We start from the raw sequence: 17,172 nt of genomic DNA, 5'->3' as shown, positions 1-17,172 counted from the left end.
GAATTTTATACACTGCAAAGCCAAACTTTACCGGAGAGCATCTGTCTTTCTCATGAAGCAAGGGACTGATTTGCTCTTTGTTGTGTCTATTTGGAAGCACTCAGATATGCGTACACACACATACACACACACAGTGAATTAAGCCCCATATTTTCCTGTCAATTTTTGAAAGATACAATTGTTTTACTTACAGATTAACCCTTTGCTTCCCTTTCAGCACCTCCTCTAGTTGTTTTTCCCGTAAGGTCACTGGTGGTTTTTTTTCCCTCTTCAACAAGCTTCTTTTTAAAATGTCGCTGTACTAGATGTCAGAACCTGCATGTAGCACCTTGCTTCCAACTTTAGAAGACACCAGATCATGGGATGCTTCCACTGGCTGTGCTGGGCGTGCTAGGGAACAAGGATTCTGAACTAACCTTCCCAGGTACTGCTCTCCTGTTTTCTGATACAGCTAATAAGGACAGCATTACTCCAGCACATACAGGAAGGCAAATGATAGCCCAGGCATAATGCGGCTTTGCCAGTCTGAAAGAATACAACCACGCAGGGCTTCCCTGGCAATAGCGCTGTAGCAACTTGGTTGTAAACAGCCAAAAAGGTTTATGCAATAGAAGAAAACTCATTGAGAATTCGAGCGCTCCCATTTCCCGCTGGATAGTTTTTGTCATCCGTGTTGCAATGAGCAGGCCAAGGATTGGCTCAGTGCGTGACTCATGTTGGCTGGGCATAGAAGGCAGGAGAGGATTCCAGGCGACGTGTTGGTGCAAGCCTTAAAAAGAAAAAGAAAGAAAGGAAGAAACGTTCATCTTCCCCTTTCTCACTTCATCCTGCCTGTTTATCTGCCTGCATCAGCAGGTGAATAAAACAAGGGAGCAAGATTGGTAGCCTTACCCCTGTGAGGTGGGGTGAGGGGGAAGAATGCATCTTCAGTGGGGAAGGAGCTTCCTGGCTTAGAAAGTGGAGGGCCTTATGCCCCAGTGCCAAGTGTTGTGCATAAAAGCCCCATGGGGCACACATGGGAAGCTGATCCAGTGTAAATGGGAGCTCTGCGGAGTGACCGACAGTAGCAAGAGTGAGGGCTCACAGGGGGAGCGTTTCTTTAAGGGACTCATTACAAGAAGAGGGTCGTGCTTATGTCCTTATCTCTGCAGACTGATTCATGCCTTGCTCCTTTAATACTCCATGCACTGGAGAGAAGGGCAAGGGACTTGAGACTCACTCCCACTAGGGGCAGAGGACTATGCCTGATCTGACCATCCTAGCTTCCATGTGTGGCCTCAGCTCACCTCTGCCCTGGATTTCAGAAACCTTGGAACCCCATGCTGTGTGCTGTGCAGGGACTTGCAGGACCCCCCGCTTGAAGAACTAACCCTTGTCAATTGCCTTCCATTCCATTGTCTAAGCTCCGACTCGCCACAGACCTTTGGGGTAGGGAGTGGTCCAAGCTCCTGGGGGACAACTAGTGTCCACAGAAGCAAATGAAAGGCAGGCAGCAGTGCATCAGGGATGGGGGAGCCCAGAGCACCTGCTGTAAGAATTAAGTTTGCGGGCCAGTGCTTGGGAACCACCATAACAGAGGATGACCCACCATTCAACCAACATCATGTGAGATGAGCAGGTGTTGAAATGCCTGGTTATCCCCAGGATCCTGGGTAACCTGCCCCATCCAGGAAAGGGGTGCAAGGCCCAAAAGATAATCCCTGCCTTATAACGGCTGGGAACCAGGCCCAGGGTCGGTGGTAGCACCACAGAGTCATGACCAGGTCAAGGCCGTCTCTGCATTAGGTGGCTCTGTGGAATATCAGACTTTCCTTTGTGGAGTCACAGCAGGGACTACCTGAGGAGATCAAAAGGGGCGAGGGAAAAAGAAAAACGTATCTCCTAACTGACCCATGGACGGCAGCAGCAAATCTACATGCTGTATGGGTGGCATTGTCCGATCAAACGTTTTCTGATTGTGGCTCCAGATAAAGAAATAATGTTGTGCAATGATCAGTGGTGAAGTCTGGGCATTTTTCCTTCCTCCAGATCTGATTAAAGCCAGCAATGGTGCAATTGACATGCCAAACCAGGGAGGTGGTTCCCAAGCACTAGGGATTTACAAGGGGGGGTTGTTTCTCAGTTTATGGGAAGTCCAAAGAGCAGTCCCACCTCATCAGAGGATTTTTCATGGTCTTTCTGGCCTGCTGGAGAGAAGGACCCATTAAGTCCTGGAGCTGGAGCAGCAGCATTGGCAGTGAAAGAGCAGACGTTGCTGAGGGAACTGGCTGGAGTTCTGGCTGTGGACGGCAGCCTCTGACCTCAGCTTTGCACCCAAAGACTGGCTGGGTACAGAGAGAGAGTGCAAAGGAAGCTGGGAGTGTGGGATGGTGACACGATTGGCATAGGGAAGGACTCCACGTTGGTGATACCCGATTCACATGGATGCCAGCTTGAGTTCCTGAGTTTCTTGCCACCACCCATTGTTTGATTGCAAGGATGGCATGCAGCCCTGAGGTATCAGTCATGACCCGGTCAAGAGGGTCTCTGCCTGAGGTGGCTCTGTTGAATATCAGACTTTCCTTTGTGGAGTTACAGCAGGGACAAAAGCAGACTGGCTCTGGGCCACCTGTGTAACTGGGACAATGATGTAGACACCAGCTTGGACTAAGGTCACAAAATCCACCTGACTTATTGACCTTGGAGCACTGCTTGAGCTGCCAGCGTGCAGGACGCACACTGGGAACCCTGCTCTTCCTGTTTCTGCTCCAGCTCTCCTCAGGTCTCCAGCAGTTCACAGAAGGCAGCAGTGGAAGCTGAGGCAACCAGTACCACCGCTGGGGCTGCTCCAGAGCCTCACTGGAGTTATGGCTCATGCTAGCAGGCATCAGTGATGTGATCTGCACTGAGCTGCCCCACTGCTGCAGGCCTCCTGCTGAAAGGCAATGAAGTCCCCTCGTGAAACAAAGCAGAGCTACGAGGGTTGTAACAATTCTTTAATGAGCCCGAACCCTGGGATCTCAAACGAGGCAACTGTGGCTACTTCTCTATCTCATTTTTATTACTTTGGCTTTTAGCGATCACTTTTCCCTTAACTTTGTTATCATTAAAATGGAGCCTAACTTTTGCCAGCCAGTATCTTAGGGCGGTGGCCTACAGAGAGGAGACTTTGCCAGCTACAGAATGCACGCACACACGCAACTCCATCCACATGCATGTATGCATGTGCACACACATACACGCACCACATGCAAATGCTTGTGCAATTGAAATCTGCACCTCTACAGGTAGCACTGGGACGCGCCCTGAGCCTACAGTATTGGCATCTAGGTGAAGTTCAGAGAAAAAGCCACCATCTTTTTGCTGACACACTGGGTACCATAGTGCCCAGCTACTCCCATCTTCATGTGCAAATGCCAGTTTGTGCACTTGGTGGAAGCTGCATTTACAGATGCTGCCGGCGCGTTTTGTAGAGGACTGTTGAAAATGTGGCTCAGTGTGTTTAACTCCTTTTTTCTCACATCACAGCTGTGCCTCATAATAATATAATGTTACTCTCTGCTCCTTTCACACCTTTAATCCAAGGCTGCCAACATGCTTTACAATCAACACTCACAACCCTCATTGAGACAGGGAAGCATTATTAGCCCCAGTGCACAGAGGGGGAAACTGAGGCACGGAGTGGTTATGGTCACACAGCAAGTAAGTACCAGAGCTGAGACTAGAACCTGATTCTAAACCCTGCCTCCTTTTCTAACTGCTTGATCTCCAAAATTAGTGTGTATATATATATATCTATATATCAGAAAAGAGGAAGAGTTTATATGTAATAAGAGCATCTACCTCTTATATAGCACTTTTCATCAGTAGATCTCAAAACACTTTACAAAGGCTATCATCTCAATTTCATAGATAGGGAAACTGAAAGGTGACATGATTTGCCCAAAGTCACTCACCCCCAGAGCTAGAAGTAAAACCAAGCTCTTTTGAAGCCCAGCCCAGAGCACTAACCACCAGGCCACACAGTCTCTAGAAGGGAATACATTCAGTGTCCTGTGCAACTTTAAGACATAGTCTCTAGCCACTGACAGACATGAGACCACCCTTGCCCCACCTTTTGGGGGATTTTGGGCACTGTGCCCTATTTCTGCTAATGTATGTTGTAAGGTACCTCGAGGCCTCCGGGCTTGGGCGCCTTGACGTTCCCTTCAACTATGATTTCAGTATCTTTAATTATTATTTTCTCTCTTTTTTCATTCATACTCCACCCTCCAGGAGTATCGGGCAGCAGGGAGAGACCAAGAGACACATTCCCTATGCACACAGCCCTCCCACTCCCCTACTAAATATACCTTGGAACAGAGGCCTTTCTGACACGCTAAAAACAAAGCATGTGGCATAATCAAGTTAAACGACAGAAATTCCCATGCCCAGATTTCCGAGAGCTTTCAAGTTAGAAGGCAAACGTTTGCTCGCAGTTGTGCCCCCCTCTAAGATAACAGGATTGCACTTGGGTTTGGTTCACTCAGTCCAGTGGAACCCTCTGGGGTCAGATGCTGATCTTGCTCCTTGCTGATGGAAGCCAGGGGTAATGCCACTGAAGTCCATGGCAATCCAATAGGGCGAGATCAGCAGTGGTGTAAAAGAGATCAGACTCGGGCATCTGGGGTCTGCTCAGATTCGGGTGATCAGATGTCCCGATTTTATAGGGACAATCCTGATATTTGAGGCTTTGTCTTATATAGGTGCTTATTACTCCCCACCCCCATCCTGATTTTTCACCCTTGTTATCAGGTCACCCTAGCGCAGACAGGGCGTAATTAGAAAACTTCCTGAGAGGCAGCCTGACCCAGGAGACAGGACACTGGGTGAGGAGGTCTGGGTTCTTGTTCTCTCTCTGTGCTTGTTTCCCCGCCCACTTCTAGTCTACACAGCTTGTATTTCAGAACAGGGGCTGTCTCTCACCTAGCACAAGGGGTCCCCCCAGTGACACGACAATACTGGATTTCTGCATCTGGACCCTGGCCCCGGGCCCAAGTCTGTTAGAGGAATTAATTGAAAATAATTGCACCAGATGCCTTAATATGCTACTATTATCTTTCTGATAATTATCTTCTGAAGCCTAACCCATCTTTGGACACTGTCGTAAATGCCCTTCCCACAACCTAGCCATCTCCTCTCACTAAATTTATTGGGATTATTTTAAAATGGTTTCACGCTCTTCTGTCTGGGGCAGAGAGGCACTGCACATGTCACCTCTCAGATGAATCTCCGATGGATGGGGGAGGGATTCCTCTTGAATGAGCTGGTGTGGGGGACTGTATTATCTTTCCACCTGCAAGACATCTGGTATTTCCTATGGAGATGTCAAATATCCATCCCAGTAGCTCTGTGACACACCTGCATGTTCAGCGGCACTTGACCAAAGGTTATTAAAACACTCCAACAATTAATAAAGCGTAAGAGGAAGAAGGCTGAAGTAGGTTGGAGCCAGATGTTCTACACCAAGCTGAAGGGTGGCTGCTTCAGCAGCTTTCCCAGCACTAAGGTGGCTTTTGCTATAAGCCACGGTAGCAGAAATCTTTGGGCCCCTATTTAGGTAAAACTCCAACTGGTTCCTACAGGAACTTTGCATGAGGAAGGACAAGTGAAATCTGAGCATGGACTATCTTAGATTGTAAGGGGGCAATGACTGTCTTTTGCTTCTGTGTTTGTACAGCACCTAGCACAATGAGGTCCTGCTCTATGACGGTGTCTAGGCACTATTGCAATACCAATAATAATTACCATATCTATTCTGCTAGAGCCAGTCGGTGGGACCTGAAACACACACTCACCAGGAGGCTACACTTCTGCAGTACAAATAATTGCAATATAATACAAAAATACAAACATGAGTTCAGCATTTGACCCTCTGATTTTCATATTTTCTTTCTTCCTTCACTCCCTCTCCCACATCTCTTCTTTCTCTCTTTCCCAATGACCCTTTGCCACTGGCTGTTTTTCAGTTGCTCAGACATTCCTAACAGCAGGATACCCAGGAGGTAAGCTGGGTCTGCCAGACCCTAGCATCAACAAACAAGGTGACCCTCTCCTCGAGTGGCTTTTTAATAGAGACGGGGCCCTGTTTGTTATTATCTGTTGTAGCCTGGGGGGCCGTAGGAAAATTCCTGTTGCTTTCAGCTAGTTCTACCAGTTTTTACATGGTAACAGATTTGGGTTGTAAACAACTGACCCAACCGTCTCAGGGGCAGGCACTTTCAGTTGAAATAAACAAACAAACAAACATGACTCCCTAGTCCTGCCCCAGAACTGCCAGCTTTGGTTTGAGAAATCAGCCTCAATTGTCATCAGTTATAAAGCGAGCTTAGGGCTGGGAAAAGGGATCAGGTGGACAGCCCTGGAGAACAAAGTCCTTTTTAGCCACAACAACATGGGCAAAGTCCCGCGTATCTCCTGACCTGGCGGGATCACTGACAAAGCATTCCATCTCTCCATCCCCATCCTATTCTTAGCCTCCCTCCCATGCTGTTATCTAGACCATTTAAGAGCCAGCTGTCATGCCAACCATTTACCCAGCTCCCCTCAGCCGGAAGACAGACCTCACCTAAAACAAACCCACCCAGGAGAGCCCAGGCACCAGGCGGGGGAGGAGTGAACTGGCTTGAGGCCTAGTGGCGACTCTCTAGGGGCTTCAGCCAACTAGGCCCAAATTTCTGCTCAGGTGTCTGTGGAGGGAAGTAAGTTGGAGCCGAAGTTTACTTCGATTATCGCTGTGTCTGGAAATTGCCCCCAAATGAATTTCAGTTAGTTTCCTAGCAGGGCTTTTATCTTGTGCCCATGTAACATGCTGGTGTATGTGTTTTACTGGTCCCCCCTCTGTGCCTGATCCACAGAGGATGAGCCAGTTACAAGCCAATCCAGACAGGGTTGTGTTTTTAGCTCAAACTGTAGCAGCTCTTGCTTTTAATGCAGGCGGTCCCTGGTTCATTTCCTGGCATATCAGCCAAGATGGTAATAATCACTTTCCTCCATGCTTACCTTGCCTTTCTCTTCCATCAGCTAGATACTTCGTGTGTGCAGGTCTAGGCACCGGGACATCTTTCCTCCTGTAAATCAAAGCAGGGGTGAATTTTCTCCCAGTGGTTATTGAACCAGAAGAAGTTGCCACCTTTAGCTATGACGGAACAAGGGGCTCAGGAAATAGGGGGGGCCTGTTACTTTGGTAGCTTGCTCTTATGCCTGGAGAAGCTTTTGTTTAAAACAGAAAGGCAGTGCCCAGATATAAAATCAGTCCTTGCTCCTGACTGTCTTCACCACTAACCCATCCCAGCCAGTTTCAAAGGGCCTGCCTGATTCATCCCTTCTGTAACGACTTTGAAATCAATGGAGTGGCATAAGGGGTGAATTTGGCCCCAAATGGGCAATGCCTTGACTGGCTCGCCATTCATCACTAATCTAGCCCTTCAGTTCTGATTTGGATCGGAACTCTGGGGGACTTTTCGGAGCTGGGATTTGATTCAGGCCCACTTCTCATTGGCAAGTCAAAAAGAAATGTTACAGGTGGGCCACAGAAAATGTGGGTAGGCCACTCCACATGAGGCTCACCCTCAAGCTCTTCTGCCTCCAGCTGACACTGCAGACCTGCTTAGAGAACCCTGCGTGATGTCCTTATGTGGCAATGGGGTTTCCGTAGCTAGCTGAGAGATGAAAGTAGGGCTCGTCTACACTTATAGTGCTGCAGTGGTGTAGCTGCTCCAGTGCACCTCTGTGGATGGGAGAAGCCTTGAAAAACCTGGCACAGGACGTGAATCGATGTCTCTCTTGCTCTGACTTTCTGCTACCCTAATGTACTAGATTCGTGCTGTGTGATCATTTGTCTGCAGTGCCAGAGCCAGTCTTTTACATGGGCTAAGAACAGTGGCATATGGAGGGTCTCTGGTGCCTGGTGGCCAAGTCTACCTTTGCGCCCCCCCCGGCCTCATGCCCCACCCCCAGGCGCAGAGCAGGAGGGGTCCCAGCACCACCCCCCAACAGCCCAGGGAGGGGGGGTCTGTATCTGTGGCGGTGGGGGTGAGGCACGGAACGGGGGAGGGGGCACAAATGCAGGCTTGGCTCTGCTGCCTGCCCCTTCCCGCACTTACCTGGTGCTCAGCACCCACCTCTCCCGCTCCAGCCCAGCACCGGCTTGGATGGGGCGGCCTCACTCCCCCAGCCTGAGGAGCGGGGCTGGGCCGGCCCTTCACAACATGTGGGCGGAAGGTGCTGAGGGAACCTCTGGGAACCACTGCCCAAAGGCCCTACAAGACACTGATGCTACCATCTAACTCCGTTTCCCAACCTGTGGTATGCGTACCCCTGGGGGCACACGAGATACAGGCAGGGGGTACATGGTGAAAAACCCAGTGAAGGGAGGCAAGTGGCAGCTGCCGACTTCTGGGGAAGCCAGGTTGTAGCCACCTGCTTCCCGCCCGGTCCCAGCTCCCAGCGGGGAGGTAGATGGCAGCCACCCCGGTCCTGGGAAGCTGGGTGGCAGCCACCAGCTTTTTAGGATGCCGGGCAGCAGCCGCCTACATCCCTCCCAGCCCAGCTCCCAGGTGGGAGCCCAGCGCAGCCTTCTGCGCCCTGTGAGCTGGGCTCCTGCCACTCGCGCCCCGGCTCCGAGCCAAGAGACAGCCTCCCACGCCCTGGCTTGAAGACGGGCAGCAGTTGCTTTCCTCCTGCCCACGTCCCGGGTCCCAGCCTGTGCGGAAGCCTCCTCCACCCCAGCTCAGAGCAGGTGGCAGTCGCCCACCTCCCAGGCTGGCAGCCAGACAGCAGCTGCCTGCAACTTTCCCAGGTGGCAGCTCCCCTCCCCGGCTCAAAGCTCGATGCCCAGAAAGCCAGGCAGAGAGCCCAGCAGCTTGCCTAGTCCTGGAGCCGGGCTCTACCCACAGGCTTACTTGTCAAGTTCACTGTTATAGTTGAGCAGTGAAATTGACAACTCTGACAGACCCAGATTTTACCAATATAAAAATGTTAAGAGTGTGATTTGCCCCAGGCCCGCACCCCCCTAGGGATGGTCATGGGGAGCACTGCTATCCACTCTGGTGGGCTGCTAGTGCCTGCTCATACTTCACAAGTTCCTGCCTGTGTGAGGAGAACAGCACCTGACCCCGCCATCAGGCCATAGTGACCGACTCCCGATGACCTTTGCTCGTATATGGAGGATGGGGAGGAGGAAGGAGGGGAAAAACAGCAGGGGGTTTTGTGACCTGACACAGCCACACAGCACTGCAGAACTCAGAACTCTCCTGCTTTACGAGAAATACAGTCGTCCAGCGGTAAAGGGGGAAAAGATTGTATTTCTCAAAGTGGAAAATTGAGTGTCGGGTACTTATTAAAATTTTCAGAAGTCAGGGGGTACTTGCTACTTAAAAGGTTGAGAAACACTGATCTAACTGAATGAGACTGAACTGAACTGGAAATATAGCCTGAGCTACTGAAAACATACTGTGTGGGGGAAGCAGCAGGCACTGAGGTTTGGTTTGCTGCTAGTAACAAGAGTGTAGGAATTTCCCTTTGAGAATCGCTCTGAAACATGCAAATTCTCACATGGCTCCCTCCCCCACCATCCCATTATTGCATGCTAACCCATGGTCATCAAAGGGAAGAGAGAATATGCAGCTTCCATGATGTCTCTGACTCTGCACGAAGCCCAGGGCAGATTTTGCAACATTAAAGGTATTATACCCATCACTCCCATCGAAAAAGACAAATAAAATTCCACACAAAACTTCAAAATCCCAAAATAAATTTTTTCCAAAACCAGGTTGTTTTTTTCCCTCAGAATTTCTATTCTGCAAGAAATTTTAAAAATATCTGTTTTCATTCAAATCGGAACAAAAACAAATTTCAAAAGGTCCAAATTTCCCATTAAATGGAAACCCCAAGTTTGCACCAGCTCTCTAATGAGAAGACAACACAGCTTCTACCCCACAGAACTTACAATCTAATCAAGGCCCACATATCACAGTTAATTCTCAGTGCTCAGATGTCCACACCACAGAAAACCACCAACACAACTGGCATAGACTGAGCTCCTTGTTGGTAGTGTTAGAAGAGATGCCAAGAGCTGAATGGACCACAGAGACTGAACTCCCCTCTGGTCTCTCCAGGTCAGGGTTCCTGACAGGGGCACAGTAGCTTTGAGGGACACTGGACTTCTGCCATGCTTGAAGTTCTGAGCACTCTCTTGGTGGTTCTAATATCGTGGATAGACAGAGAGAACCAGAGGTCCATTTACTCCACTCTCTACTATTGGGGACATTCACCCTGCTTCCCAGGCACCTGTCTATATTGGATGCCAAGTAAATACCCATCCATGCTTTGAACTCATTCACCCCACTTGCTCCTGTTATTCCTTTTGACTATCTACTTCACAATCCAGTGTCCCTCCGGGATGAAAAATCTCTTAGACCTGTCCCTTTATTGCAAGTCACATCAGCGCATCATCTCCTCATTTATGGAACCTAAGCAAAGGTTCTAAGTTCCATTGCTTTAGGTCAGGTGCTTAAATATCTTACTGTCTACATTGGACCCCTTTTCTAGATTAAACATGTCCAGTTCCACTAGCCTGCATCACAAAGCAATCCCAATAAACAAGCCTTGTTGGTGAACAGCCTCTATAGGGGTTGAATTCTCACTTCTCAGCACAGGTGGAAGGAGAGGAAGTTAGAGATGGTTCAATGCAATGTACCTGTCATCCCACGGAATGAAAAGCATGGAGTGTTTTGCAACATTTAGGTAGCGCTGCACTAAAAACATCTCAGGTGGCAGTTAGCAAATGCTACCTGCTGGCCCCTAGGGGTGTGGGGATTTTCCCTCCCTGTGGAAAGTGCCTGACACAGGACAACATGTGCTTGATTACAAAACAGGCTGTTGCTTTAGGTGTGCAAACATGTTATTTTACATCAAGACCTGCTGTGGGCTTTGTTTTTCTTCTCGTGAGAAGCATCCTGTCCTCTTGACCAACACACGGATGTTTTCCCACAAACATTAGGTAGCACCGACGGGTCAGTCAGCGATGCTTAGTGGTGCATGTTCCCTTGGAGAAAAGCAAATGAAATTAATCTACAAACTGAGCTGCTGTATATAATCAGGAATGCTGTTAATCTATTACAGCAGTATCCATCTCTATAATATGGTCAGGTGCATCAGACATTCAGTTGGGAGACAGGAGAGCAGGGGTCTCTTTCCTGCTTTGTGCCTCAGTTTCCCCTTTATTCCTTGTCCATCTTGTGTATTTCAGTTGTAAGCTCTTTGGAGCAGAGACTCTCTCTCGGTATGTATTGATACAGCTGCCAGCACAACGGGGCCCTGCTCTCATGACTAATGCAAATAATACTATGGAAGTTTTAGAAGACCTCTTTTACAGTGAGTTTTCTACCAGTGCAAACCTCTAATATAGCTGTGACATATAGCAGTGCGGTTTTACCTGGGTTTAAAACTAAGTCAAAGAGCGCCAACACAAATAGCACTGCATCAGTGTAAATCATGTCTATTCCAGGGAGCAGAACCTTCCCTGTAGCTAAAATCCCATATAGACGAGGGTTCATAAATATAAAAAGGACCCCAGTTTCACACAACCCTGAAGAATATATAAACCTTGACAGCGAGATGACATTTTCCTCTGAGCTCCCATAGAAGCTCAAGACTTATACCCATTATTTATAGTGTCTTAGCAGACCTCGCGACCTTATAGGTAGAAAGAGAAAGTCCCTTCCCTGAAGTTATATCAGCATGGAATAGATAGATACAGCAGATGAGATGAGATCAGGCACAACAGTGGTAGAGCTGGGTAAAAAATGGATTTTTCGGTTGATTGGCAATTTCAAAAAGTTGAAAAAAAAATTGTTTCAACTTGGACCAAAATCAAATTTTTTTGAAATGTTCAGCAAATCAAAAATTCTGAAAAATAGTTATTAGTCAAACAAAATGTTTAGTTTTAACACAATCAAAATGTTTCATTTCAACATTTAAAAAACATTGAAAAGTGCTACATTTTTTAAATAAAATTAACACACATTTTGAAACAAAAGGTCATTTCAAACAACAACAAAAATGAAATGCTTAGAAATTGTCAAAACTGGCCATTTTGATTTTTTCCTGAGCTTTTTTAAGAAGTTTATTTTTCCCTGAAACAAAAGAAATCAGCAAAATCAGTACATAGTTGGGAAACTTTTTCATCCAAAAAAAGGTTAGTGTGAAAAATTTTGCCCAGTTCTAAACCCTGGGAATAGCAGCCCCAGGGATCAGTGGAGATGGAAGGCTTGGGGAGGTTGGGGGAGATGGAGACAAAAGATGCCAGATGCTGATAGAAACACTAGTCCCAGTGAGTTTAATTTCTTTTGCACAGCGTTGGTCTGAATAAAAGACGGAGGCTCGTGGGATACAAGGCTCCCACCTCTCCTATCTCACTGTCTATCTCAGTTTCTTTCACTTGCAATGGCTCAGCTAAAGGGCAGGTTACAGAGAGGGTTTCTTGCCTTAGGGACTGTACTGCCATTTCACTCTGACTGATGCAGATGGGATTAACTGTGAGCAATCACTCCCCTGCCCTCTAGATAATCCCACAGAGGGTCATCAGGCCCAGGATGGCAACCGCTGGGAGAAAGTAACACAGATTGGGGCCAATTCTGACCCCTTTCCTGTGTGCACAGAGGGTGGGTCCTACCTGCCACCCATTTGGGTTCCACTGTGTGGGAAACAATTTGGGGAGCCCCCCCAGTTGCGTAGATTCACGCCAGGGCTGGCAGATCTGTCTCCACACGGACCCGCTGGCCTGACTGCACAGGAGGTGTGCACAGGGGGTGTGCAGAAGCCAAAGAGGTTGCCTATGGATAGGAGACTGAAATAAGCTGCAGAGTAGTTCTATGGCCCTCCTGGAGGAGATTCCTTCTCCTCACCTAACAAGCAGCTCCCCTTTGCAGAGCCCAGCCACTCAGACCGGGCATTCTGCAGTCACTGGAATGCTTCCGGTGCTGGTCCAAGCATGAAATCCCACAGGCCTCTTTCCTGTGCCCATCACCACAGTGTCAGCTGTTTTTCTTTTTCCTGGTCTCACCTAGGACCTCCTGTACAGGACACCCAGTCCAGCACCCCGGCTGACAAAGCAAACTCTCATCATTTAACTCCCTGAGGTCAAATTAGAAAATTAGCAATCCACAATACCCCACAAAGACAGATGTGCTAATTAGTGCAGACCTGGATGGCCGCACTGCAGTTCTGAGCATGATGCTTTTAATTACAGCAGGGATGCTGAGAAGTTAATGATTCAGCTGATGACTCTGTAGGAGGCTGCGGAGCCCAGATGTGTAATAAGCAAGACTGGCCCCATGGCTGCTGTTTCACCTCCTGAGCTTGGCTTTTTGTCTAATTTCTTTCCCCAGTGGGAAGGTTTCCAGAGCTTCTAGACCTGCTAGCTAGGTGGCAGGACAGTATTTCCTCTACTACAATCCCAGGAACCAGATCAGGAGGCCCAGTATTTCAGAGCCTTCCCTTCTTTAGTCAGGCAGTTGGCAGGACCCGTTTGCAACCAGTCAAACTTAGCTTGGTGTCAGTTGAAGCATAAGAAGAGAGTGAGTAATATTTCCTTCTTCACCTTTGGGCACGAGAAGTGATTTGGCTGAGGTGAACCCAGTAGCAGTGGAGGTCACAAACAGCAGGGAAACTTTTAATGTGCTTAATATTGTTAATAAAAACCCATGGACACTTTCAGATTTCAGTTCTTCCTGTTGGAGAGACACAGGGAAGGGAGAATCTCCAGGAGCAGTTTAGAGGACTGGATGGCTCCCTAGCCAGTGTCTGAACTCCTCACAATGTCCCTGTGAAGTAGGGAAATTGTATTTCTAACCATCAGATGACTGAAGTTCTGGAACAGCCTTCCAAGGGGAGCCATGGGGGCAAGAAACGTAGCTGGCTTCAAGACTGAGCTTGATAAGTTCATGAAGGGGATGGGATGATGGGACAGCCTAATTTAGCAATTAACTGATCTTTGACTACTAGCAGTAAATATGCCCAATGGCCTGGAATGGGATGTTTGATGGGGCGGGTTCTGAGTTACTACAGAGAATTCTTTCTGGGTGTCTGGCTGGTGAGTCTTGTCCACATGCTCAGGGTTTAGCTGATCGCCATATTTGGGGTCAGGAAGGAATTTTCCCCCAGGGTAAATTGGCAGAGACCCTGGGAGTTTTTCACCTTCCTCTGCAGCATGCGGCACGGGTCACTTGCTGGTGGATTCTCTGTACCTTGAAGTCTTTAAATCATTATTTGAGGGCTTCACTAACTCAGTGTTAGGTTAGGGGTCTATTACAGGAGTGGGTAGGGAAGGTTCTGTGGCCTGTGTTCTGTAGGAGGTTAGACTAGATGATCATAATGGTCTCTTCTGACCTTATAGTCTATGTGTCTATTTTCCACAACATATGGATGGGATCTGAGGAACAGAGAGATGAAGTGATAACCCCAAGATCACATGGGAGTCTGCAGCAAAGACAGGATCTGAACTCAGGTGACAAGTCCTGAGCTGGGCCAGCTAAACACTGGATCATCCTTCCTTTCCTAAGTAAGGCTCTTGTCTGGGTGTCCAAAAAGAGCCCTGCAGGTTCTTAATCTGATGGGGAGAAGAGGACTGTATTCTCTGGCACATCCCTCAGCCTGCCCCAGGCCATACAGGGAAAAGAACCAAACAGAGTCGCACAGAACTATTAGGACAGGGAGCTGGAAATGATGCGAGACTGGCTGCGTTAGCATCTATGTCGTGTATAACCCTGGCCTTATCATTTTGCATTTCTGATGTCAATCACTTACCTCAGTGAAAGGAAAAGAAGATCGTATGGGCCAAAGATAAATCTGGGTCTACAAGGAGGAACCATCCCTCAAAACGACACACATGGCTTGAGGAAAGTGCTGGATGCCACACAGTGGAAACACTACAAAGTTACTTTAAAGGTGACCTACAAAGGAAAAAAGTGGGTTTATATCTCAACTCCCCACTCCTGGTTCACTCAATTTAAGAAAATTTCTACTTGGATTTTTTTATGTACAAATTTCTCATCTGCCGTTTTCCCTAGAAAAAAAATCTACGGATGACTGGAGAATTGGTGGGATAATGATATCACAAGTATCAAAGAAATGAAGCCTTGACAATTGATTAGGGACCTGGAAGCTTTTTAGTAAGACTGTTAACACATATTTAACTCAAACACCCAACAAACTGTTGGGGGGTAAAGATCTCTGTTAAAGAGCCAGCATTTCCTTAAAAGCAAGGGAACTGCTCCCATTCTAAGTCACTGGTCTTCCCAGGAGAGTGACACTAACATGGGGATGATCAAACATGATATACCAGCTATTTCTAAGATGTAAAAAATAAGCAAAAAATCCCCCCACCATCTACTTTATCCATAATGAAGCCGGAAACAAAAGCACAAAACCAATATTCCTCCAACCCCGTACCGGGAGGGACCCCTCTGAAGGCAATGGAAGGAGCTGGGAGGAGTTCTGCAGATGTTCAGGCTGAGCATGGTTAGGTTGTGTGTGGTCCTTGTTGCTTTATGAGCCTTGCGTAAACACCGAATGCTTTGTTCCATGCTGAAAGGAAAGTTAGCCCCAAATTAGCACTAATGTGAGGTCATTTAACCCTTATGGGAGGTCTTTGGGTGAAATCATAATAGAAGCAGGCAGGAGTTAGGACAGGCCAATCATGGAACCCGCGGAGGTTTTGTCCGACACTGACAGAGTGCATTATTATCACACTTAGGCAGAGGTCAAAAATGTAAATACTCCAAGTGCAGCTGACAGCAAACATCCCCCTGCTGGGCTGATTATGCCTTAAACAGGTGCTGCTCCCAAATCCCCATGCAATGGCTAGAGATTTCACTCATTATTCCCACTGGGTTTCAGCCCGATAGAAGTAGAGGTGAACTGGAGCTAAACAACATTGCAGTGTCTATCAATCCAGAGTATTCACGGGTAAAATAGTTGCGTGATCTAGGCCGCTCTCCCTGCAATTTCTTTATCCAGCCTCTGAAACAGGATCCATTCTTTAAATGACATTGAAAATGATTCTCTTGGCATGTAGAAACCTGTGAGCAAATGGAAGCTCCCATACGCAAATAGAGACACCAGCCTGATCTCTTTTCTTGGCAGGTTCTGGTTTGGGGGAACGACTCCAAGCCTGCCTCGATCCCAATGCGTGGTAGCCCATGGCAGCCAAAAGCAGGCTGTCTGGTAGCCAGCTGAAGCAAAACAGAGCCCAGCAGGGGCAGGTTGATTGGGATGGATGACGTGATACAACGGCAGTTGTGTGGCAAGGCTGTGATGCCATATTGCATAATGGCACCTTTGGACATCAGTGCATTCTAGCACCCCCTGAAAGGCGCTTACTGTTAGCCAACCAAAGCAAGGTATTACTCTCAGCAGCATCTTGCTGCTTGTGATGGCAGCATTTGGAGAGTGCAACAGAGCTCAGGGTCCCCTTGTGGTAGGTGCAGAACACACACATGGGCAGAGCTTGCAGTCTAATTAGACAAGGCGGAATCATTAATCCCCTTTTTACAGCTGAGGAAATGAAACTTGGAGAAGGTGATTCATTTGTGAGTCGACGCAGTGAATCTGTGGCAGAGCTAGGAATCAAACCCATGTTTTATGAGTCCCACTCTGCTACCTTAACCCCAACACCAGCTTTCCTTAGGGAGTGGAGGCCAGGATTCAGCTACCTTAGCAACTGGTATCTGCATCTCCACATTCCATTATTCTGTATTCAAAACCCACCTACGACAGGCTGGCCTGTTTATCTGAATCAGCCCCTGCGTTGGGTAGGGAAACAGAGAATAGAGCCACAAGCCAGTGCAGGGAATGATATTATTCAGCCTGGGAATGAGGAGCTAGATCTGTCACATCCTACCTCAGCTATGCATCTCACTCTAGGCTGGGGCACCACTATGGGCGCCGGGTATTATAGGTGGGGAAAGGCGGGACTCAGGGCAGCTGGGGGTGCTGGAGCCACCCTGTCAGGACTCAGGGTGGCCCAGCTCCGCAGTGGGGCTCCTCCAGCTGCAGTAGGGGGGGGCAGCTCCAGGCGATGGCGAATTAGGTGGCAGGAGGGACGTGTCCTCAGGCGGAAGGGGTGGGACCATGGGCTAGCCTCCCCTAACG

At 48.2% G+C, this 17,172-nt stretch overlaps 1 protein-coding gene across 1 annotated transcript in view; it reads right to left on the bottom strand.

Moving 5' to 3' along the window:
- GRHL3 (grainyhead like transcription factor 3) overlaps positions 1-14,862 on the bottom strand; it is a 55,363-nt gene extending 40,501 nt beyond the window's left edge. Inside the window, exons 1-3 of the mRNA XM_067533680.1 lie at positions 14,827-14,862; positions 10,931-11,065; positions 7,021-7,088 (exon numbers count right to left, since the gene is read on the bottom strand). Of these exons, the coding sequence (XP_067389781.1) occupies positions 7,021-7,088; positions 10,931-10,932 (70 nt within the window). The 5' untranslated portion in view covers positions 10,933-11,065; positions 14,827-14,862. The remainder of the gene's footprint in view (positions 1-7,020; positions 7,089-10,930; positions 11,066-14,826) is intronic.
- Positions 14,863-17,172: the final 2,310 nt, after the last annotated feature.

Source organism: Emydura macquarii, unplaced genomic scaffold (assembly GCF_026122565.2).
Source record: "Emydura macquarii macquarii isolate MOO-44397 ecotype Brisbane River unplaced genomic scaffold, CSIRO-AGI_Emac_v2 contig_3348, whole genome shotgun sequence".
Taxonomy (NCBI): domain Eukaryota; kingdom Metazoa; phylum Chordata; order Testudines; family Chelidae; genus Emydura; species Emydura macquarii.
This window is presented reverse-complemented; position numbering and strand designations above follow the sequence as displayed.